At 41.5% G+C, this 24807-nt stretch overlaps 1 protein-coding gene across 8 annotated transcripts in view; it reads right to left on the reverse strand.

Annotated features, from left to right (window-relative positions):
- The window catches only part of Pan3 (poly(A) specific ribonuclease subunit PAN3), a 165666-nt gene extending 150534 nt beyond the window's left edge, over positions 1 to 15132 (reverse strand). For 2 of the 8 annotated variants that reach the window (XM_029559617.1, XM_008825062.3), the window contains exon 1: positions 14372 to 15132. In XM_029559617.1, coding sequence (XP_029415477.1) covers positions 14372 to 14801 — 430 coding nt within the window. In that variant the 5' untranslated portion in view covers positions 14802 to 15132. Of the gene's footprint in view, positions 1 to 12987; positions 13072 to 14165; positions 14292 to 14371 lie in introns of those variants that run through there. The other 6 variants (XM_008825056.2, XM_029559614.1, XM_029559615.1 and 3 more) reach the window with 5 other exon arrangements.
- Positions 15133 to 24807: the final 9675 nt, after the last annotated feature.

Raw genomic sequence — 24807 nt, forward strand, 5'->3', positions numbered from 1 at the left:
CACCACATATATGCCTGCTGCCCTCAGAGGCCAGAGAGGCCTCTGAGGAGTTACAGACAGCTGTGAGCTGCCATGTGGGTGAGCTGCAAATAGAACCTGGGTCCTCTGTAAGATCAACAAGTACTCTTAACCACTGAGGCATCTCTCCAGCAGTGAGCATGGGTTTTGAAGTAAAGCACCCCTGATTATAAATTCTCTCTTACTGTTATGATTTTGTTAAATTACTTAGCTGTAAGAGTTTTAAATGCCAAGTAAAAAAAAGTGTCTACCTCATGAAATAGTGTTACATGTGACGTTTTTTATACACACACACACACACACACACACATATTATATATATATTATGTGTGGCACATAAACACCCAAATGTTGGTTGCATGCTCTCAATCACTGACAACTGTCTCTGAAGTTCTTAGAGGAACCACATCTTGGCAATCTCATCCAGTTCTATGGCCTTAAATAACTTGAAGTTTCTAGCCTTAGTCCCAATCTCATTCAAGAACTCCAGCCTCATTCTATATATCTTATCAAAATTTCAATTTGAAACAGAACATGGTGGCTCACACCTAAAATCTCAGTATTGGAAAGGCTTGAGGCAGGAGGATCACTGCAAGTTCAAGGCCAGCCTAGGGCTAGATAATGAGTCCTAAGACCAGCTTGAGCTATAATGTTCAGACCCTAACTCAAAGACAAACAAAATCCTAATTTTGCATATCTCAAAACCGTACTTGTGGCCTTCTCTCCCATATCTGCTGTCTTCAGCCCTCCCCATCTCAACTGATGCCAATTCTATCCATCCTTTCACTTCATTAAAACCAAGCTCTACTTTTCTGACACCTGACATCTAGTCAGAAATGAGTACTGGTGCTACAGAAAAGGTATCTGAAGTATGACTGCTTTCTGACACTTCCACAGCCATGTCCTACATAAGACATCACTACCTCCAGCTCAATTACTGCAAAAAAACTCCTCTGATGGTTCATCTCGACTGCCAACTTGAATGGACTGAGAAATAACTTTGGGATTAGGAAAGCACAGATCTCTGAGTGTGGCTGTGGTGTTCCAGAAATGATTACGTCACAAAGGTTCCAACCAAATGAATGGACTGATCCTTGATGAAGTCATACTATGATGGCATTATCAGGAGGTGGTACAAGGTAGGAAATGTGGCCTAGCTGGAGGAAGTAGGTCAGTGTAGGCATGTCCTTTCCTGCTCCACTTCGTGAATGCCATGAGTTGTAAGGCTTTGTTCCACTGTGTTCTCCCCACCATGATGGAAGAAACTTCTAAACTAAGCTAAAAAAAATCTTTCCTCCCCTGAAGTTTTTTCAATAAGGGATTTTGGTCAAATTAGCACCAGAGTAAATAGCATCCCTCCTAAATCCTATTCTGCTCTCTTACCAGAGGCACCTGTGAAATCTGTCAGATCAAAGCACTTCCCTGACCCAAAGCAATTCTTAACTCACTCTGAATTGGTCAGCCTTCAAATATGCCTTCTCCATCTCTACGCATGCTATATAGCTATGCCCTCTGCCGGAGACAATCTTGTTCCTAATACCAGGCTTGGCTCTCCTTCCAGTTTATGCCCAAACAGTCATTATCAAGGAGGTTTATCCTGATCTCATTTCATTCAAAAACAACCCTATTCCTGCATCCAATCCACACTGTTTCTTATTTTAGTCTACTACTTTTCAAATAGCAATCATCATCCTTCAACATACTATAAGACTATTGGGTTATGGTTTCAAATGCTGTCTACCTTGCATATTAAAAGTTATAGTCCAGGGACTGGAAAGATGGCTCTGACTGCTCTTGCAGATGAACTGACAGTTCTTGTTAGAGGACCCAGGTTTGATTCCCAGCACCTACATGGTGGCTAACGACTGCCTGTAACTCCATTTCCAGGGGCTTTGACATTTCTTCTGATCTCCACAGGCATTGTATGACATGGATACACTTCCATACATGCAGGCAATACACTCACACACATAAAACAAAAATAATAAAGTATTTTTTAAAAATTTAAGATCACTGACTGCCCTTGCAGAGACCCAGGTTCAATTCTCAGCATCCACATGGTGGCTAAGAACCATCCTTAACTCCAGTTCGATGGGATTCCAACGCATTCTTCTGACCTCTGCAGCACTGCACGCCATGGGTGCACTCACATACATGCAGGCAATTTGCTCATACACATAAAATAAAAAATAGCCTGAAATGAAATCTTTTATCTAGTCTGTTGTTTATTAACAGTACATAAGACAAAGCAAATATTCAAATAAATGTAATTAAATTAATAAATGAATCTCCAGTTATCATTAGTCCAAATTATACAAAAGAGACTGCTTGTCATAATCTTAATTTTTCAAAACCACTATTTGTATAAATGAAGTCTGTATAAAGCATATATCTTTCTACAAGCATGTATCTAAGGACCATACCAAAATTCTTCTTTAAAAGCTGTACTGTTAGTTTTCTAAGCTTTGACAACAGAGAGACTCTTCCTCATAAATAGCTGATATATTGCTACTGAGTCTATGGGCCATTAGAAGATCATTTAAGAGTGGTAGAGCAATTTCTTAACATGCACAAAGCAATAGAGGGGGAAAAAAAACCTGTAAATTAGCTAAATATCCATCATAAATAATCTAATATAGGCATACATCAGAATCTTATGCAGCCATGAAAAATTGACTAATTTCTATATGTGAATGTAGAACAAAATAGAAGCTATAAACAATCAGATGAGAAAATTCAAAGTACATTTAGCTTCCGTGTGTATATATTCACACATGTGTAAATGTGTATTCTTCATTGGAGTAAGGAAAATATAAACATGAATGATAATACAGTCATAGAATATTTTTTCATATGTCTAAAACTAAAAAGAATGACTGTCTTCCAGAAAGACAAATCGGAGAACTTAAGAGGGAGGGAGACCATTTACAACTCCTGCATTCTTCATGTCATTTAAGTTTTAGGGCTGGAGATGTAGCTCTATTAGTAGAGTGCTTGTTTAGCATGCACTAAGCGCTGGGTTTAATTCCCAGCACCAGATAAACCAGGTGTAGTGGCACACACCTGTAATCTCAGCACTTGAGAGGTGGAGGCAAGAGAATCAGAAGTTCAAAGTCATCCTAAGCTACATAGCAAGTTGAAGGCCCGCCTGTCTCTAGATTCTGTCCCAGAAATAATTTTAATTTGTACATGTTTTCCATTTTTAATCCCTAAAATATTATTCCTATTTTTAAAGCCAGATCTTTTTTATCTTAAAGATATAATTAAAACTACCTTTAGAAAATAAGGGCAATACTTTTATTTTCTTGTTTTGTTTTTTTTTAAAGAAAAAGCAAGAAAGACATACCAAAAGAGTTACCAAAAAAGGAAGAGGGGTTGGGGATGTAGCTCAGCTGATACAGTGCTTTCCTAACATGCACTTGAATAAATCAGGCATGATGGTGCACACCTGTAATCCCAGCACTTGGGAGGTGGAGGCAAAAAGGATTAGAAGTTCAAGATCATCTTTGGCTATACAGCCAGTGTGGGGGTCAGTCTAGGCTGCCTCTTCTGTCCTTTGTGGGCACTGCATGACACGGGTGCACTTACATGCAGGCAATACACACATACACATAAAATAAAAATAAATAAAATATTTTTAAAAATACTGACAGCAGTTAAAGCACTTCCTGCTCTTGCAGAAGACCCAAGTTCAGCTCCCAGCACCCACTCCAGCAGCTCAAAGACCCAAGTTCAGCTCCCAGCACCCACTCCAGCAGCTCAAAGACCCAAGTTCAGTTCCCAGCACCCACTCCAGCAGCTCACAATCATCTGTAACTCCAGGGGATCTAACATTCTCTTCTTGCCTCAGTAGGCATGCATGCCCCTGGCATCCATTCATACACACAGAATAATAAAAATCTTTAAAAAAAACAACTGCTGCTCCAGGCTGGGCTTAGTAGCACATGCTTTAATCCCAATACATACTTGGGGGGCAAAGACAGAAGATGAAAAGCTGGAGGCTACCCTACCAAGACCTCATCTCAAAATGCCAAGGTCTAGGAACATGACAGAATACTTGTCTGGAATGCACAAGTCCCAGGCTCCATATTCAGCACTGCAAAAGGAAAGTGTGCTGTTTCAAAGCTAGGACTGCTGATAAGAATTTTCCCAGTTAAAAAAAGGAGAACAGCAATAAAAATGAGCTCTAGACACAAACAACTTGAACTAAATCTTAAGGAAACCGTGCTGAGAGAAAAAACCCATAAACCCAAAGTGTCATGTACTACATAATCCCATTTATACAACATCCATGTGGTGACAAAACTATAGAAATGAGCTGGGTGTGGTGACACATGCCTTTAGTCCCAGCACTCGGGAGGCAGAGGCAAGTGGATCTCTGTGAGTTCAAGGCCAGCCTGGTCTACACAGTGAGCTCCAAGCCAGCTGAGACTACAGGGAGACCCTGTCTCAAAAAGACCAAAAAAAAAAAAAAAAAAAAAAAACCACAAACTATAGAAATGGAGGAAAATTAATGGCTGCCATGGGTTAGGAGGGAAAGATGGTTATAAAAGGCCCAGGTGAAGGTGATGGGGTTATTCTGTCTTGACTATTAGTAGAGACGCAAACCTATGTTATCAAGTTCCATAGCACCAAATACACATGAAGAGTGCTACTATGATTGGAGAAATACGATAAGTAAGATAGGTGAGGTGCACTGTAGCAATCAATGCTGGTTGTGGTACTACACATAATTACAAAAGATCTTACCACTGGCTGAAGCTAAGGGAGCTGTGAATGAGTCTTTGTGCTAAGTCATACAAAGCACGTGACTCTACAATTATCTCAAATAGAAAGTTAATTTAAAAACAACAGAAAGACTAGATAATAAATCAAACTTCACCTCTTTCCTCATTCCTTCCTTCACACTACCGCCCGTAAAAAAAAAAAAAAAAAGTATTCTACCAAAAGGCATAGAACACGAAGCTGATTTGCTTCTAGCAGTCATTTACCTGCTCAACTATCTCAAGTGCACTTTCATGGGAAGAAGTGCTTCACCTATTAGCTAATCTTACCTAGAATATCCCTTAGAATTTACCTCACAAAACTTAGTAAGACCTATTATATATGCGATCCTCCCCAACATGTAAATTCCACTAGAGCAAAGTTTAGTTTAGTTTACCTCTATATTCCTATCATCTAGACCAAAGTTTACCTTAACCCTATAAGCTTGGCATTATTTGGGTGAAATGGATGGTATCAGAAAGTCTTTGATAATTACACTGTGTATTATACAAAAAAAAAAAAAATTAAGTGTAGATCAGCTATACCAATAGCATATCATCATTCACTTTCCTGTAACTCAGTACAAATTTGTGGAAGGCGTAGCTCTGCCACACATTACACTCCAAAGTTAGTGTATAACTTCCAGGTATTCATGGCAGTACTTCCTTCTACTTGGACAGGCAACCAGACTCAATATCCTTTAGCTGTTTTCCTAGACTTGAGCATATGTGCTCAAAAATTTAGGGAAGAAATAAAACGTTAAGGCTGGTGATATGACTTGAAAAACTTGACATCCTGGGGATCCCGTGGTGGAAGAAGAGAACAGATTCCCAGAGGTGGTCCTCTGACCTCCACATGCATGCTACAGCACATGCACGTGTGCACATACACACACAAACACAAACAAACACACACACACACACACACACACACACGAATGTAAAGCAAAGGTATTATTAATTAACATTAGCCAAATATGGTGGCACAAGTCTATCATCCTAACACTCAGGAGACTGAGGCCAGAGGACTCCCTCACATTCTAGGACAGCCTGAGCTACAGTATATGAGACTCTATATCCCCCAAAAGTAATTAAAGAATAATATTCAATAGCTGAACCAACTTAGAATGAAACTAACCAAGTGCCAGGCCTGATAGTGCCCACACAATTCTTGTAACTACTCTGGAAAAGGTGCCAGTCATCTCTTTAGGCTGTACAACTGGGCTACACGTGCAGCACTAATACCCACTTTTAAAGAAAGCTGCACTGAGGCTTACCAATTAAAAATTTAGCCAAGGTTATAAGGCTAGTAAGGTATCCATCCAAATCCTTGACTATTAACTAAATTAGTGGAACTGAAAAATAACTGTATTTTGGTAAAACAAGTCATATCCTGGGGTTCAAATAAAATTATGCACATAAAACATAAATAACTGACATAAGTATTTTGGCTACTAAAACTTGAGCATCTTGGAGAGTGAGGTCATCATGAACAATCTAGACATTTGAAAATATTGTAAAAACCAATAAAATACCAATGAACAATTCATTTGAAAACAAGTCACATCTAAGTCTTAAAAAATCCAACAGAAATATGAACTGTCAAAAGTAAATGCCCTTTGAGCTGGGGTGGTGACACATGCTTTCGATCCCAGGCAGAGGCTGGGGGAGCTCTGTGAGATTGAAGCCAGCCTGATCTACATAGCGAGTTCCAGGGCAGCTATGGCTACAGGAAAACCCTGTCTCAAAAAGATGAAAAAAAAGTAAATGACTTTTTAAAATAAACAATCTCATAAATAACAATCCTGACTGCCAGAATATGATTATTACCACATTTCCAGGTTAGCAGAAGAACTCGAGTACAGAACTGTAATACACTACTTAGATAAAAAATAAATGGCAAATAGAAGCATACTTCCCTTCCAAGGTTGAAACATCATGGCAACTAAATGTCCTGAAGCCTTTGTGACTCCGTCTTTAAATGCCTGTAAAGTAAGGGTAAAATTTTCTATCTAAAACACTAACAATTCTGCAAATACGAAATACCAAATAAAGCAAGAGTTAAAAACTCAAATGCCTACATATAAAAGGCACCCATTAGGGAAGTTTGGCAAAATGGAATGTCTTGCCCCACAAGCCCTACACAGGGAAGTACTGTACGTCAAAAAATAATAATAATAGGGCTGGAGAGATGGCTCAGCGGTTAAGAACACTGGTTGTTCTTGCAGAAGACCCGGGTTCGAATCCCAGCACCCACATGGCAGCTAACAACTGTCTGTAACTCCAGTTCCAGGGGATCTGATAGCCTCTTCTGGACTCTGTGGGCACTGCACGACACGGGTGCACTTATCTACTACATACAGGCAATACACACATACACATTAAAAATAATAATAAATAAATTTAAAAAAAAAAATAATAATAATAATCACATTTCCCAATGTGTCTCCTCATGTTGTCAAGTAATTCAGTTAAAACCAGCATGCATAGAAATGAAAATTAGTATTATACCATAATTTCTAGCCACCAAAATGGTTGCAATTATAGATAATGCCAAGTTTTAAAAAAGAAAAGGTGATTAACTAAAATTCTCATGCTCTTCTAAAGGGAGTGTTGTAGAATCATTTAAGAAACCTGGCCATCACTCACAGAAGCTGAACATGTGTGTGCCCTCCTGTGACCTAGCAATTCCACTCCTAGCTAATCCAGCAAGAAACTCACCAAAATACACATAGAACTCTTTATTCAATTTTCATTTTTATGTGTGTGTGTATATGTCTGTGTGTATGTACATGTGTGTAGGTGCCCACAGAAGCCAGAAGAGGGCATTGGATCCCTTGGAGCTGGAATTATAGGTGGTCAAAAGGCACACAACATGGGTGTTAGGAACAGAATTCAGGTCCTTAAAAGGTTAGCAAGTGCTTTTAATCATTGAGTGACCTCTCCAGACTACAACAATCTTTTTTGGGTTTTTTTTTTTTTTTTTTTTTTTTTTGAGACAGGGTCTCCCTATAGCTCCAGATGACCTGAAACTTGCTGTGCAGACTAGGCTAGCCTTGATCACACAGAGATCATCATGCCTATGCCTCCCCAAATGCTGAGATTAAAGATGTGCAATCGCCACAACCAGCTTTTTTTCATTCTTAACAAAAATTTTTTTAAAGATTTAAGTACCCACCAATAGTAAAGTCAAACGATATGCTTATTTAATGTACCATTATTCAGAAAAGAACTTAAGAGGCTGTTCCTTACAGCATCATGAATGCATCTCCCCCCAAAAAGCAGCTTTTTAAAGAGTGTATACTCCATTATCCCATAGTTATAAAGCTCAAAACAACACACCCCAAAAGTACAAAATGAGTTTGTAAAGCCAAAACTTTGTAATTACCTTTAGGAAAGGATTATACTTGGCAGGAGGCAGAACCAAGGCTTTGGGGTTACAGAGTATGTTCTAATTCTTTTTAAAAAAATATGTGTCTGAGTATATTGCCTGCACCCATGTCATGCAATGCCCTCAGAGGTCAGAAGAGGGCCTCAGATCCCCTGGAACTGAAGTTTAGATGGTTGTTAGCTGCCATATGGGTGCTGGGAATTAAACTCAGGTCCTCTACAAGAACAGTCAGTGATCTCAACCACAGAGCCATCTCTCCAGCCCCTGTTCTAATTCCTTAATCTCATATGTGGGCTTTTGCTCATGAAAAATTCCAAGAATTTAGGCCATGAAAACTTTCTCTAGATTATGTACTACAATCTTAATGTGACACCTAAAGTTCATAAATACATAATACAACGGTATTGGGAAGTGGGTCTAGTAAGAAGTGAAGGGACTGGGTGGAAAGATGGCTCCTCAGTTAAGAGCACTAACTGCTCTTTCAGAGGACCCAGTTCAGGTCCCAACAGCTACACAGTGGTTAACAACCTTCTTTAACTCCAGTTCCAGGAGATCTGATGCCCTCTTCCAGCTTCCATATGTACTGCACACATGGGTATACTTAAGATACATGCAGGCAAAAACATTCATAAAAAAGTGAAGGGAATAATGTCATCAGGAAAGTGAATTTGTTATCACCAGTACGGGCTTACTATAAACATGAGGTCAGCCCCGCTTGTTCTCTTGTCCTTCCACTTTCTGCCATAGGATGCTCAGGACAAAGGCCCTCATCAGATGCCAACAGCTTGACGATGGACTTCCCATTAAAGAAATTTATTTTCTTCATAAATTTCTGGCTGTTATACTCTGTTATAGGAATGTGAAACATCTTTTTTTTAATAAAATGGTACTGAGGGGTTTAAGAGATGGCTCAGAGGTTGACAGCACTGGCTGCTCTGGCAGAGGACCTGGGTTCAGTTCCTGGCACCCACATGGCAGTTAACAACTTTTAACTCCAGTTCCAGGGGATCTGATGCCCTCTTCTGACTTCCATGGCATTGCATATGCAGGTGCATTTACATACATGCAGGCAAAACAGTCATACACATAAAATAAAATTTTTAAGGGGCTTGAGAGATGGCTCAGTGGATAAGAACACTGACTGTTCTTGCAGAACACCTGAGTTCGAATCCCAGCACCCACATGGCAGCTAACAACTGTCCGTAACTCCGGCTCCAGAGGATCCAACAGTCTCTTCTGTCCTCAGCAGGCATTGCACAACACAGGAGCACTTACCTACATGCAGGCACTACATTACATTCATACACATAAAATAAAAATAACAAATATTTTTAAACAAATAAATTTTTTAAAGAATGGGTAGCTATAACAGTTTTGAAGTGAGTGCTAGAAAAAAATAGTGCTAATGAGAGCTTGAAAGAAAACTGAAAAGTCTCAGACTTCTCAAAGACTATGTAAAGTGGTCATGAGCAGAATGCTAGTAGAAATACAGATAGTGAAGGCAATTCTGATTAGGTGTCATATGGAAATGAGGAATGAGGTATTTGAAGGTATCTTAGACCACCCCAGTATAGTGCTACAAAAGAAAAAAAAAAAAAAAGGCTGAATTGTGTGCCTGTGGAGGACTTTGTCCAAGTCTGAGGCCTTTTAGTTGAAATGGAGTAAGGAACTAGACTGTCCTCAGAAATTTCTAAACAAAATACAAAGTAACTATATGACTATTTGCATCTACCCACAATAGGGTCTAAAGGAAAGAAATTAAACAGAATTTGTAATTAAATGTTAGAGGCTGAACTGGAAGATTTAGAAAATTTACAGCCTCATCAGATGAAAGAATGAAGAAACATTTAGAAGTGCAAACCAAGAATGTGACTAAATTACCCTTGGCTGAGATTACTATAGGATGAGACGAGGGACACAGAGCACCAGGTCAAGCCTGCTACAAAGAGCCAGAGGAAGCACTTCACCTTTCAACTCAAGGCAGGAGTTCCAGCAATTCACTCCATAAATTAGTGCTGCTCTCAATGTTGGTCAGAGAAACTTCCTTTCACAATGGGCAACAGGTAATGCAGAAACTTGTAACTGGTCAAAATGCTTGAGAATAAGTGACAGTTAAGTGCTCAGCCCTCAATGGAACATCTGTAACACACACACACACACACACAAAAGCCCAGGAGCATGGAGCCAAAGGAAGTTATTCTCCAACTTTAAGGCTTATATTTTTTTACACTGCAGACTTGCCTGGAACAAGTTACCCCTTTCTTGCCTATTCCGTTTTGGAATGAGAATATTTATCCTCTATTTATTTCACCACTGTATTTTGGAAGCACACAATTTCACAGGCTCAGGAACAGAATTTGCCTGAGAATGAAGCATGCTTTAAGTCTCATCTGTATCTGATTTAGATGCAAGCCTGGCCTTTGTACTTTTAGGCCAATAGTGGAAAGAGTTAAAGACTTCTGGCACTGCTGAAAAGGACACCAAGGAGAACAATGAGGGTTCAGAAGTAAAATGCTTCAATTTGAATGAGACCCCTAAATTTGGTATGTTGGTAACTTAATCTCCAATGCAAAAGAAGCGGAAAGTAAGGACTACTAAGAGGTAATTCGATCACAAGAGTTCTGCTCTTGTGAATGGATTAATGTTGTGGAGAGAATGCATTATCTCAAGAATGGGCCTGTTAATAAAAGCAGTTTGGGCACCCTCACTCTCACTGCTGACAGAGGCACAGCATGAAGGCCCTCTCCATATGCCAGCGCACCTTGATTGCAGTTGGACTTTTCCACCTCCCAAACAGTTAAGAAATATCTTTTTTTTTTTGGTTTTTTTCAAACAGGGTTTCATGTAGCTCAATATAGCCTCTAACTCCCATGTGGCAGAGGATGTCCTTGAACTTCTGATTCTCCTACCTCCACCTCCCAAGTACAGGGAATTACAAGCTCACAACTCCACCCTGACCTCTTTCCTTCCTAAAATGTTCTATCCATGGTTTTCTGCTATAGCAACACAAAAATGTACTATGGTAGCATTTTAAACAGGTACTTCAATCAAAAATCTAAAAGCATGCATACAGAACTGGAGAGATGACCCAGCAGTTTAGAGCACCGCTGCTCTAGCAGAAGACTAGGGTTCTATTCCCAGCACCCACATGGAGGCTAATAACCATGTGTAACTCCAGTTCCAGGGAAGTCTAACACCCTATTCTGACCTCCAGAGGCACTGCATGACACAGGTACACTTACACACAAGCAGGCAATACACTCATACACATAAAAAAAATATTTTAGAAGCATGCATACATGCACATACATGATACTATGGCAGCCAAACAAAATATTGTTGCAGGTATATCAATTTATTGGTATCAGACAGCTTAGGAGCTGTCAGCTGAAGAAATACTGTACATTCTTACATTTAAAGATACTCAAGGAAAAAAAAAAGCTAAGAAAAAAAATCTCAGTGATGCTACAAGATCAGATCGGCAACTAACAGAATTCAAATGTTTCCTACTTGGGGTGTGTTATCTATTTTTAACTGCCTCATACAATTAGTCAGTGAAGCTCATCTTAGAGTTTGCAGGAAAGATGGCTCAGCAGTTTAGAGCATTGGCTACTCTTGCAGAGGACCAGGGTTCAATTCCCAGTACCCACATGGCGGCTAACAACCATCCGTCTCCAGTTCCAGGTGATCAGACACCTTCTGTCCTCCCCAGGCAATGCACGACAGTGCACTTATTACATTCATGCAGGTAATACATTCATATACATAAAATAAAAATACTAAATGTTTTTTAAAAACAAAAAATATTTTTTAAAGTTTAAAAAACAAATTAAACAATTACGTGTAAACATTCAGAACACCCATTAATTTACCAATACAGCCCTCCCTGATTCCTGAGCAACTTCACTAGTCACTCACCAGAAGCAACACTGCCTTATCCACAACTACCACACTGAAAGAAGCTATCAATCATGCTAAAGAAATACCACAGAACCCAAATACATAATCAACTATGAATCAGATAAATGTTAAATGGCTGCTAATTTTTAAATGTTTTTAGCATTTTCTCAGGACTCTGTACCTCAATCACCTTCCTTTCCTAATATAAGGAATGTGACCACCCAGAGAGCACCTGCTAGGATTCTTTCTCCACCTAATATGCTTCATTCACCTCTTGTCTTCACTTGATCCTGCCCTGCCCTATCTTTCATATCTGAACTCTGCTTTTTTGTGTGGAGCTAGGAAGACCTTAGAAAGACCACATTTCCAAGACCAGATTTTTGTTTTGGGGTTTTTTTTTTTTTTTTTTTTTTTTTTTTTTTTTTAAAAAAAAAAAAAAAAAAAAAAAAAAAGAGGACGATAAATCTTTCACTGTGATATATCAAAATAATTATAGAATGCTTTTTTAAAGTCCCATCTAATTTCTACAGTGATCCTACAGAATAGATATATATTTATAATCTATACTTTTTTTGTATGTGTCTTTTTGAGACAGGGTCTCCCTGTAGGCCCAGCTGACCTGGAACTCACTATGTAGACCAGGCTGGTCTTGAACTCAGAGATCTGCCTGCCTCTATCTCCCAAGTGCTGGGACTAAAGGCGTGTGGCACCACACCCAGCTTCAAAACCAGATTTTTTTTAAAGTACAGGGGAAGGGAGGATATGTAGATCAGGCTGGCCTTGATCTCACAAAGATCCGCCTGCCTCTTCCTCCCCAGTACTAGGATTAAAGGCGTGTGCCACCAGGCCCAGTTCAAACATTATTCTTAAATTAACTGGAGCCACAAGTCAATTGTCAATTCAGTACAAATTCACCTTGAAGAAATGCTTGACTGGGCATGATGTCCCATACTTGTAATCCCAGCACTGCTGAATCTGAGGCAAGGAGATCTCCAGGCTGGGCTACAGAACCCTGTCTGAAAAAAAGAATCAAGAAAGGAAGAAAGGGTAAGAGGGGGGACACAGAAAACAAGCCCACTGTACAAAAGTGCTAAATTCCAGGGTCAGTGAAATTGCTCAGCAGGTTAAGTTGCTGCCAAGCCTGACAACCCATGGCCTATCTCTGGGATCTACATTGTGGAAGGAGATAAATGACTTCAACAATTGTTCTGATCTCCACAACCATACACACACACATACACACACACCAATTTAGGTTTTCTTTTTTTTAATTGAGTGCTAAATTCCAGCAATAGGGCTAAATTCCAGCAATAAGCTATTTTTTGTAAAACACCTAAACTTAAAAATTGATTTTCTTAGTATATGAGCTACACTAAGCATGTGAGCCTAGCCCATCATTCCAAAAGAAACAATCTTTTTAAAACAAAATCACCCAAGTAAGTGCTAAACCATTACATCAGGTTCTGTTAAGTGTCAAGACAAAAAGTGTTCTGATATTCAAGTCAATTTGTTTACCATATTATTTCAAGATCTAAAAGCTGCTCAGAATCCCCTAGAAAACAGAATTCCTAGTTGGTTGGAAATGCTTTAAGCATGCAAAGAAACAAGGAGAAATCAGGCACCTACCCTAATCTTTCAAGGGCAACATAATAGTAAATTCCACCCAACTAAAAAGCTACAAGGGATAATCTGAAACGAAAAAACTGTAAGCAAAGTAATTCTCAGGCAAGTGGCTTATTCCAGCTTTCAAGAAAACTACTGAAGTGCAAGTCTTGTGAAATTCCAACTGCAAACTCTCTATTAAACTTGTGCACACTAAAAAAGGATGATCTCCGTATGCCCCCCATCCTTAGAAAGCATTTCTCTACAAACTTTTTGCGTCCTTTCAAGTGACACCAGCAAGCCTTCAGCCCGCCCCTCACCTCCCGCCTCCTACCCACGTACACACCCACTGGTGATCCTCAACATTCGGCACACCGCAGGCAGAAACTCATGTGCTCGTAAACCCGGCCCCTTTCCACACCCCCCGGAAAAGACACCCCCTTTTTCACACTACGCAGCCAAAAATCCCTGCACCCCCTCCACCCACTCACGCTGTGGGCTCGCCCAGGGCAGAGGGGAGGGGAAGCAGGAAGAGAGAAGCAGGACTCGGGCGGGCCCCGCCGGGCCTGGGCCTAGGCCTCTCCAACCGCCTGGGAGGTGAGGGGGAAGCAGGCGGCCGCAGGCCTCGTCCAGCCCAGACCCGCCCGCCCGCGCCGCGCCCCGGGGCCCAGGCCCGCCCCACCAGGGCTACACTCACTAGCCAGCCGCGGTCCATCGAGTCCCCCGCCGCCGCCTCCTCCTCCCGCTGCGGCCGCCGCCCCCGGGCCGCCCAGATCCGGCTTCTTGGTTCCCGGGGGCGGCCCGGCTCCCCCTCCCGGGAGCGCTCCGGGAGGAAAGCCGGCCCCCGGAGCGGCTGCCAGCGCCAGCGGGACGCTGTTGCTATGGAGGCCGAGGCCCGGGGCCGCGCCGGCCGCAGGGTCCTCATGCAGGAACTGACACTCCTCCCCGTAGAAGCACGTCTTGTCCTTGGCGTAGTAGCGACAGTACTTAAGCTTCACGCCCGCCGCCGGCCCGCCCGGGACTCCCCCGACCCCCGGCGGGGCCACGACCGCCACTGCCGCCGCCAGCGAGGAGGACGACGGGGAGGCGGCGGCCGAGGGGGGCGGGAGGCCGCCGCCACTGTTCATGGCAACGCCGCAGCCGCGTCTCCCGCCGCCGCCACCATAGACGAGGGCGGGAAGGAGTCGCCGCCGGAGCCGGATGGAAGCCGGGCGGGTGGGTCGGTCCCGCAGCGGGAGCCGGAGTCGCCCGGGGAGAGGGGGAGGGGAGGCGGGGAGAGTTGGGATTCTCTCTCACTCACTCTCCGCTCTTCTTAAAGGGGCCGCGCGGGACGGCGGGGTGGGCGCGCGGCCCCACTGGGGACCAGGGGCGGCGGCGGCCAGCGGGTGGGGACGGCGGAGGGACCGGTTTATTTTTAAATTCTGCCTCCACTCTCCGTCTCGCGCTCTGGTTCCTCCGAGTTGTTTATTCCATTTTCCTCTTCCTGAGACGGAGGCCGCCGCTGCGCGTGCGCACGGGGCGCAGTGGCTTGTGGGTAGCGGGAGGCCTGGGGTAGCCTGGCTGGGCGTCAGGCCCTCCGGGCCTCCGCGACCTATGGGCTGTTAGCTGGGCTGTCCTTCGTGGACTTCTCTGTCGCAGGTAGGGTGAGACTTTTCCCGAGACTGGATACCTTTCCTAGAGTCTCCTACTGAGCTAGGCAGTTGTCCTCCTTTAAGTGAAAAGACAAAATTGACAGCACGTCCCCGGTCTACGGCAGGGCTGCACCTGGGGACGCGGCCCAACGCCACGGTTCTTTTCCCTTTTTCCTCCTACCCGTCTCCTTTTTTTCCTCCCCCTCGAAGGTGATGAAAACTATGGAACTGGTTGCTTTACCTTCTGGGCTCTTTGTCAAAAAAATTGAGCCAAAACCGTTGATTTCAACAAACCCCCTGCTTAGTACAGCACCTGTTTCCTCTGCGTTTATGCTACTAAAAGCCCTCAGTACGTTTTTATGAAAAATAGGATGCCACCTGAGACAGCACTGCCTAGGAAGCACAGGAAGATTCCCGTTTATAAATGTGCTTTTCTCCAGTCAGCCTGCTCTTCATTTGAAATTCCGTTTTCAAAGTTTTTCCCTTAGAGGTTTCTAATTTGTTTTACAGGGTTTTTTTTTTAAGCGCAGGTTGGGGAGGGGGGGGGGGTTAAGAAATTTGAAGAACAGCAACGAAGCGAAAATTTCAACATTTGAGTTTTATCTCTGTGAAGTATTTTCTCAAAAGACAAATCACTGTTAACGAAGGACAGGTGTTTGTTGACAGAGTTTAAGGCTGAAGTCACAGAAGAGTGGATATAAAATGTACCACACTGCAGAAGGGGTGAAATATGGATTCTATAGATCACTAACTGGTAAGCCTGGTGACACCTAGATAAATTCAAAGCTAATACTCCTGTTTGAAAGCGTTTCACTTAATTATTCAGTACTTAATGCCCATTTTATGTACCAGAACCTGAGGAAGCAAAAGTGAACAAGATGCATTCATAACCTAGTTCACATGACTTGTTTATTCCTTAGGTGGTGAGGCATAAAATACGCAGTAGGGTATAAACCAATGTCTTAAATGCTAACCACACCGAATTGGCTACTAGGATATTAAAGATGCTGGACTTTCTGGAGAGATTTGATAGAATAGCAGGAGTGGAAAGCATCTTTGAATTCAGACATTGAGTTTGAAACCCAGTGCCTACAAACCATACTTCTGATACCCTTAATTAGTTACTTCTCTTGTGCCTCATATATACAATTGAGGTAGAAAAATTTCTGCTTACTATATAAACTGCTTATAAATGTCCCATGTTTAGTAAGAATTTAAGAGGTTTTAGCAATTGCTTTTTATTGCCAGTAGTGTATACAGGAAGAGCATTTTGGACAAACAGCTTGTGCAAAAGACTGAGGTGAAAAAGATTAGATTATTGAGACTAGTGATAGCAGAGACAGTCTACAGAAGTCCTTTTAAGGCCATGTTAAAGGACTGGACTCTTTCATGATGGCAATAACCAGTTGTTACAAAGTCAATGCCAAGTAATAGCATTCACATGTCCCTTTAGAAAAAAAAAAAAATCTTGATCCTCATAAGAGCTCTGTAAAGCAAAAACAAGGCAAGTTAGCATTTTATCGAGAGCAGAGTAAGGCCTGAGACTGCACAAAGTTTATACATTTCAGCTCAGCGCTTAGAACTTCTAATGACAGAACGTGTACTGTTTGCATTGTACATTTTACTATTGTTAAGGGAACTAGGTATCTTTTGCTGGCATGATAATGGAGACGGTATTTATAGTGAAACAGCAGACGCTTACTGAATTCATACCACATATCATTCAGAATAACCTTAAGTGAGACTGTACCACATATTATATACCAAGCAAGATCTGTGCTAGGCTCTGATATACAGGGTGCATAAAACAGGGCTAAGGAGTGGCCCGGTCAGCAAAGCGCCTTGCAAGAACAAGGACCTGAGTTCGATCCCTGGAACCCAAATAAAAATGCCAGGCCTGATGGCATGTGCTTGTAATACCAGTGCTGAGGGTTCAGGAAAGATGAGAGGATCCTTGGTGCCCACTGGCCAGCCAGTATGACCTAATGGGTAACTCCAGGCCATCGAGAGACCCTATCTCAGAGGAGGTAGATGACCTTCTGAGGATGACACCTGAATTTGTACTCATGTACCTGCACACATGTGCCTGTACATACACACATGCATTTAAAAAAACTATATAGACACAAGAAATTTTTTTTAAATGCATAAGGCAGAGCTTCAGAAGTTAGTAAGGAATCATTTGGAAATGCTGAAAATGCCTCAGTACTGCATTTGACAAGAAAAGTAGACCATGGTACTGTAGAGAAGCAGCTTCAGTACTTAAATTAGTCATAATCAAAATGTTGATAAAATTGGCCTGGAAGATTCTTAAATATGAAAAATATCAACAGCCTAAGTGAAGAAATACATAGCAGCTTTGATACACTGGTATTCTGTAAAGCTAGTAGGGATAGATAATGCAGTAAGTGAGATTAGGATTCATTAATCTTCACTAATTGAAAAAATACAGGTGCCAACAAAATGAATATGAATATATATTCAGCTTTTGAGTGTGAATTAAGCTGGGAGAAATGGGTTGGGCACAATACATCATTGACGGTGCAATTCCTCCCTCCCCTCAAGGGAGATTGACTGTAATTTGTCAGTCGCTTTTAAAATGAGTGTTGTGTTAGAAATATTACTGTTCCACTTGACAAATAAACCCCAAGAAGATAATTACAAGAAGTTTTACATGCTAGTGTTCTCATCACAGTATTCCTTAGGAAAGAAAAAGCTTCAGATAACCTAAATTCTAAAAACAATGAGAGCCAGGCATGATGGAGCATGCCTTTAATCCCAACACTCAGGAGGCAGAGGCAGGCGTATCTCTGAGATCAAGGCCAGCCTGGTGTACATACAGGGTTCCCAGCCAGCTGGGGCTACAGGGCGATCCTGTCTCAAAAAAATAAAGTAAAATAAAACAGGGGAACTAGTGAAATATTGGAGTGCACACTTAGAATATTATAGATGTTGGAGCTGGAGAGGTGGCTCAGCGGTTAAGAACACTGGTTATTCTTGCAGAAGACCAGGGTTCGAATCCCAGCACCCATATGATAGCTAACAACTGCCCATAACTCCAGTCCCAGGGGCTCCAACAGCCTCTTCTGACCTCTGTGGGCATTGCATGACACGGGTGTACTTACCTACATGCAGGCAATACACACGTACACATAAAATAATAAAGTTAAAAAAAAGAATACATGTCCTAACCATGAAAACTTGTATTTGTGACACACTGTTAATGCTGAACATGATTGAGAATTGTGTATACTTTATGATTGATGTTGCTTTTTAAAAAGTAATCAAAATAAGGATTAAAGTCATTGCCCTAAAACATTAGCCATAGCTTAGTAAGATGATGACAAAGTATATAGATTTTTTTCTTTTGTAGATGACAAAATATATAGATTTTTATTTTTGTTTTCCTAGCTTTATTTGATGAACATATATTCTTTTTTTAAAATATTTTGTTACTTTTTTATTTTATGTGTATGAGTGTATTGCCTGCATTTGTGTAAGTGCACCCCTGTCATGCAGTGCCAACAGAGGACAGAAGAGGCTGTTGAATCCCCTGGAACTGTAGTTACAGTTGTTAGCTGCCATGTGGGTGCTAGGATTTGAACCTGGGTCTTCTGCAAGAACAATTGGTGTTCTTAACCATGGAGTCATTTCTCCAGCCCCCCCCCCCCAGCCTGATGAATGAGGAGAGTCCTGGCTTGGGGATTTACTTGGCGGCCTTGGTAAAGGCACGATGAACCCACAGGATCATCAGTTCAAGCCTTGTGAGCACACTCCAAGGTGGCCTGACCCTCGCCCCATGTTGCCCCACCCACGCTGTACAAAGCGTGCCCAGTCCCTCATGGTGCTGTCTCAGTGACACTTGGCCTCATCTTTAAGGTGGTTGGCTACAGTGGCACTCATGGAGCCTGGTGATTGGTACCTATTCCCCATAAAGCCTGCTACACTTCCTAATAAACTTTAGATCTGCATCATAGATCCTGGTCTCTGGTGTCTGCATGTCATCCGACTGATGCCATTGCCTCACCCCCCCATCCCCGAGGACCCCCCCCCATACTGCAACAATGAATATATATTCTATAATAGAAAAATAAGCACTGAGATTTGTTGTGATGCAACCAGCCTTTTCATTGGGACATAGGTATGTGGTATTAAGCTATTCTCTATTCTTGCATGCAAATAAAAGCAGTCAAACAGTTGTTGGCCATTTCTTCAGATTTTCGCTAGTTTACCTCAAACTCTATTTCATTGAAGACTGGTTCAACAACAGAACACTTTCTAGTCCTCTTGTGGAGTTAGTGTTCAGAGACTATACTTTGAGGAACACTGTCCTAGTCACCAGCCTTCTCATTTCCCAATATAGCCTACTTTAAGACATGTTCACATTCCACAACCCCCTGCCCAAGCCTTCCACTTTGCCTTCTACTGAATACACCCATAGCACAAAAACAAGTCTAAAACTATTAATGCTTTCACTCGTGCTTCAAGCTTCTCCCCATAACATTTCCTCAGGAATCTGGAACCCTATAAATATCTTCTTCTTTTTCCCTGATAATATAAATAATTTTAAGACATCATTTCCTTTCTATGAGCTTTTCACAGTCAAAACTATCCAAGAAACTGAAGTGTTGTTGGTAGGGGGACAACTTGGTATGATATGCGAAATATCTATAAAGTAGAAGCCTGGGGTGGTGGCACATGCCTTTAATCCCAGCGTTTGGGAGTCAGAGGCAGGTGGATTTCTGTGAGTTCAAGACCAGCCTGATCTACAAAGCAAGTTCCAGGCCACCTGAGGCTACAGGGAGACCAGGAAAAAAAAAAAACACTGTACCCAATCATGCCATGTGCAGTATCTACCTTATAAAAACACTTTGGGGGAGGTGGATGTCAGGGTACTGGGACTAAAATCAGGGTCTTGGCCATGCTAAGCACATGCTCAATTGAGCTCTGCTCTTGTATTCTAGAAAAGTACTCGGGTTCAAGGAGGCAAGCATAACTTTCATTTGAGGAATTATAGAGTGGCAAATTTATATGTACCATCATTCAGATCTGCTGTGGAATGACAGACAATCCAGGTAACTGGAATTTGATAGCTTTTATATTTAAAAAAAACATTTTCCTATAAATGTATACAGAAGGATTGGGAAGGTTCAATATCAAATGCTAACAGGAGGGCCCAGGGATATAGCTTGGCAGTAAAGGGCTTGACTATGTGCAAGGCATGGAGATCAACCTAAGTCTTCTGTCCCCTAGACCTTCATAAAAAACAGGGATTGAGTAGTAATCAAAGGAGACTTTAGCTTTATCAGATAAGATTGTATGCTTGTCCGAGTTAGCTTTCTACTGCTGTGATAAAATACTCTTGACAAAAACCAACTTGGGAAGGAAAGGGCTTACAGCTCATAGTCCATCATGGAGGGAAGCTAGGGCAGGAACCTGGAGGCAAGAACTGAAGCAGAGACCACAGAGGAATGCTGCTTACTCACTGTTTTGGCTTGTGCTCAGACTGCATTATTATACAACCCAGGACCATCTGCCCAGTGGTGGCACCACCCACAGTAGGCTGAACCGGTCAACACTACTCAACAATCAAGAAAATATTCACTGACCAGTCCCATAGAGGAAATACCCCAACTGAAATTCCCTCTTCACAGATACTTCACATTGACAATTGACACTATCCAACATAATGCCTAACTTGCTTATACAATTAAAATTTTATTTAACATAAAACACTGGTTTCCTTCTTTTGCCCTAACTTGACAGGTCATTTTTAAAAATCATCCACTTATAACCAATCTTAGGATCTCCCATTCTCTTAATTAAGGTTAATCTGACATTTGCTACTATTTTACCAGAGCCAGGACTTGCCTAGGTAGCAAATTATCACATGATTTTTCATGCATTTTCTGTTTCCTCCATAATATTCAACAATATTAACCATCTTCACAGCACTCCTGCTTTTCTTGTCTTCACCTCTTGGTGGGATTTCCTCTGCTCTGATACTCAATGCTGTTGTCTACATGGTAGGCCTTTCAGAAATATCTGTTAAATAAGTTTTAAGTTATTCAATACAATTCATAGACATCCTGTGAGCATTGTTTTTTGTGAACAGAAAGATACAATGGATTTGGCATTTAATTAAATTTTTATTTTTACTACATTATGCCTGTATGCCTTTGAGAAGTCTCTTACCCTCACTTCCATTTCTTCTGTTTACGATGGAAGAATAAATACCTTAAGGGGTTGGTTGCTTGAAGGATCAAATGACTTAATAAGAACCTTATGGAGAAAATGATCTTTCAGCTACTAGTGAAAACAGAAGTCTTCATTTTCAAAATTATTTTAGCCACCTTGCTGTGCAGTGGGGATTTTACTTTGACAACTTAATAGTACCTTTAATTTTACCTCCTTTAGCATTCTCTCTGAATCTATTTCTATGATGATGACTTTGGCAATTATTGTAACGATGCCTCAGATGCCTCAGGTCCCGTGAAACAGTTAAAAATGATGTTTTTATGTAACATTGGGACTCTGAAAGTTTGAAGGATCTGTGAGGTTCTGTAACTTGTCCCAAACTAAGACAGCATACATTCAAATGCAGGTCCTATGACTTCATTTCTGTTATTTTTCTCCTATGAAGAAGTTGCCTCCTTTTTATTTTCTGTGAGAGAAAATGTGGCTGCACATACGGCTTCCACAGTGCTCGTGTGGAAGTCAGAGGACAACTTAAATTTTATTTTTATGTTATGTATATGAGTGTTTTGCCTACATGTGTGCAAGTGCAGTCATATTGTGCAGTGCCCAAAGAGGTCAGAAGAGGGTGTCTGATCTCCTGCAATCAGAGCTACAGACAGTTGTTAGCCGCCACGTGAGTGCTGGGATCCAAACCTGGGTCCTCTGCAAAATCAGCCAGTGCTCAACCCCTGGCCATCTCTCCAGCCCCAGAGGACAACTTTGAGAGTCAATTCTCTCCTTCCACCTTGTTTTGAAGCATGGTTTCATTTGTTTCTGCCACTGTGCTGCAAGCGAGAGCTCTAGGCCTGTTGTCTCTGTAGGAGTGCTGGAATTGCAGGTGCACACCACTACATCTGGAATCTTATGTGGGTTCCAGGGATCAAACTCAGGTCTTCAGGCTTGCACAGCAAGCACTTTTGCCTACTGAAACATCTCCTTAGCCCTCATTTTATATTTTCTTAACTATTGCATTCTACTTATCCTAGGATTAAACATGTTCCCTCACTTTCCATTGAAATGTGTCAGATCCATGTTTCCTTTTCAAGTAATCTATTCCTCAGATGTAGCTTTTGAAACCCATGACATGCTGATAGGGAAGGTGATTTCAGTATTTTGTGTGCTTTGGCAATGATGTTCACAAATGCAGGAGTCCTCCCATTTTACAGAGGAAATGAGAGATGAGGAAATAATAGGGCTGTTCCATCTTAACCTGATATTCTAAATATTACTTTCAAAGTAGTCACCTTGCCAAAACTAAGCATATTCCAAAGTGTAATGTAATGTTTAGATATGCATCAGCACACTAATCACATTTTTTAAAATATTTTTTATTATTTTTATTTTATGTGTATGTGTATATTACCTGAGTGTAGGTAAGTGCACCCATGTCATGCAATGCCCGGAGAGGACAGAAGAGGCTGTCAGATCCCCTGGAACTGGAGTTACGGACAGTTGTTAGTTGCCATGTGGGTGCTGGGATTCAAACCTGGGTCTTCTGCAAGAACAACCAGTGTTCTTAACTGCTGAGCCATCTCTCCAGCCCTGTTAATCACATTTTTAAAATATGAGCCAGAGCTGCTTGGTAAATAATAAAAATCACCAAGCAGACATTTTTCATTTCTGAATAGAAGCAATGATATCAATATAAATAAAACCAACATTCTATAGTTGGAAAACTGGTGCTAAAAATAATTTTGTAAAGACAATGACAGTGGACTAGGGAGTTAGCTCAACAGCAAAATGCTTGCCAAGCATGTGAGGCCTGGGTTCTAATCTAAAAGAAGCAGCGGCAGATGGCAGCATTATTAGAGTGTAAGCACACCATCTTCCCAGGTAGCTAAATATGTGTTCTACCAAAATAAAGTGTTCATTTGATTATTTCTTCTAATGTGTTTGCTTTCATCTTGTTTTATATATGTGAGTGTTTTGTCTACATGTATGGATGGGCAACACATACATGAAGAGGTCCCCTGGAACTGCGATTACAGTTAATTGTGACCTACTACGTGGGTGCTGAGAACCAAACCCATGTCCTTTGAAAGAGCAGGAAGTACTCTGAACCACTGAGCCATCTCTAAAGTCCCACGTTTGCTTTAAATTTAAATATATATATATATATATATATATATGAGAAAAAAGTAAAAGTCAAAAATAAAAATTAAAGTTCTTACCACACATTTCATGTCTTCAAACATTTTGTAGCCAATTACCTTCTATAGTTGGGGCTACCTTTTATTTGTAGGGTTAACATTTTTATTTTTTAAAAGTCTTATCTAGTTATAAATTTTATATGTATGAGTGTTGCTTGCCTGTATGTAAATGCACCCATGTGTGCAATGCCTGCAGAGACTAGAAGAGGACATCCGATCCTCAGATCCTGGAACTGGCATTACAGATAGTTGTACAGCCATGTGGGTGCTGGGAACCAAACCAGGTCTTCTGCAAGAGCAGCCAGTGCTCTAAACCACTGAGCTATCAGGGTTCATCCAGCCCAGCATGGTCCTCTTAAACAGAGTCCATTCTTGAGTAGCCTTTACTAAAAATCTGCAGTCAACTCTGTAAGTCATTTTCATGCTAGTGCAGATTATCTCCCAAACTTCAAATAATCTACAAGTTATATTGGTTTTATGTGTTAGTCAAAGTTCTCTGGAGGAACAAACCAATAGGATGAATATATAGAGAAAATATCAGCTTACATTGAAATAGTAACAAAAGCCAAGTCACACCTGAGAGGCTGAGTACACAGTAGTTGCTCAGTCCCTGAGGCCAGATGGGTGCCTCAGCAGCCGAAGTAGTCCCACAGTGGCTGTCTGCCAGTGGAGAGGCGACAACCTGGTAGTTGCTCAGTCCACGGGGCTAGCGCCTCAGCAGAAAACCTGGACGGTCCCTGAAATGCTGCTAGTCCTTAGTCAACAATGAAAGCCTGGAAAGGCTGGTTCTGATATCAGCGAAGGAGTCAGCAGCAGCAACAACAGGGTCAATCAACTTGCTGACAAAAGGGAAGGCCAAACAAGCAAAAGGCATCTAATCAGCCATGCCTCTTTTAATCTAGGGGCTACCAGCAAGTGCTGCCCACATTTGCCATGGGTCTTCACCCCATGATTAAGGCAATCAGAACAATTTCTCAAGTGAGGCTCCCTATTCTGGTGATTCTAAAATTGATGAAGCATGACATGTTAAACTCTGCTCTAAGGTTTTGTTGGCAGGGACAGAGTCTCACTATGTTTCCCAGGCTGGTCTCAAAACTCCTGAGCTCAAGCAATCT

The sequence above is a fragment of the Nannospalax galili genome, unplaced genomic scaffold (assembly GCF_000622305.1).
Source record: "Nannospalax galili isolate Female #2095 unplaced genomic scaffold, S.galili_v1.0 scaffold768, whole genome shotgun sequence".
NCBI classification, from domain to species: domain Eukaryota; kingdom Metazoa; phylum Chordata; class Mammalia; order Rodentia; family Spalacidae; genus Nannospalax; species Nannospalax galili.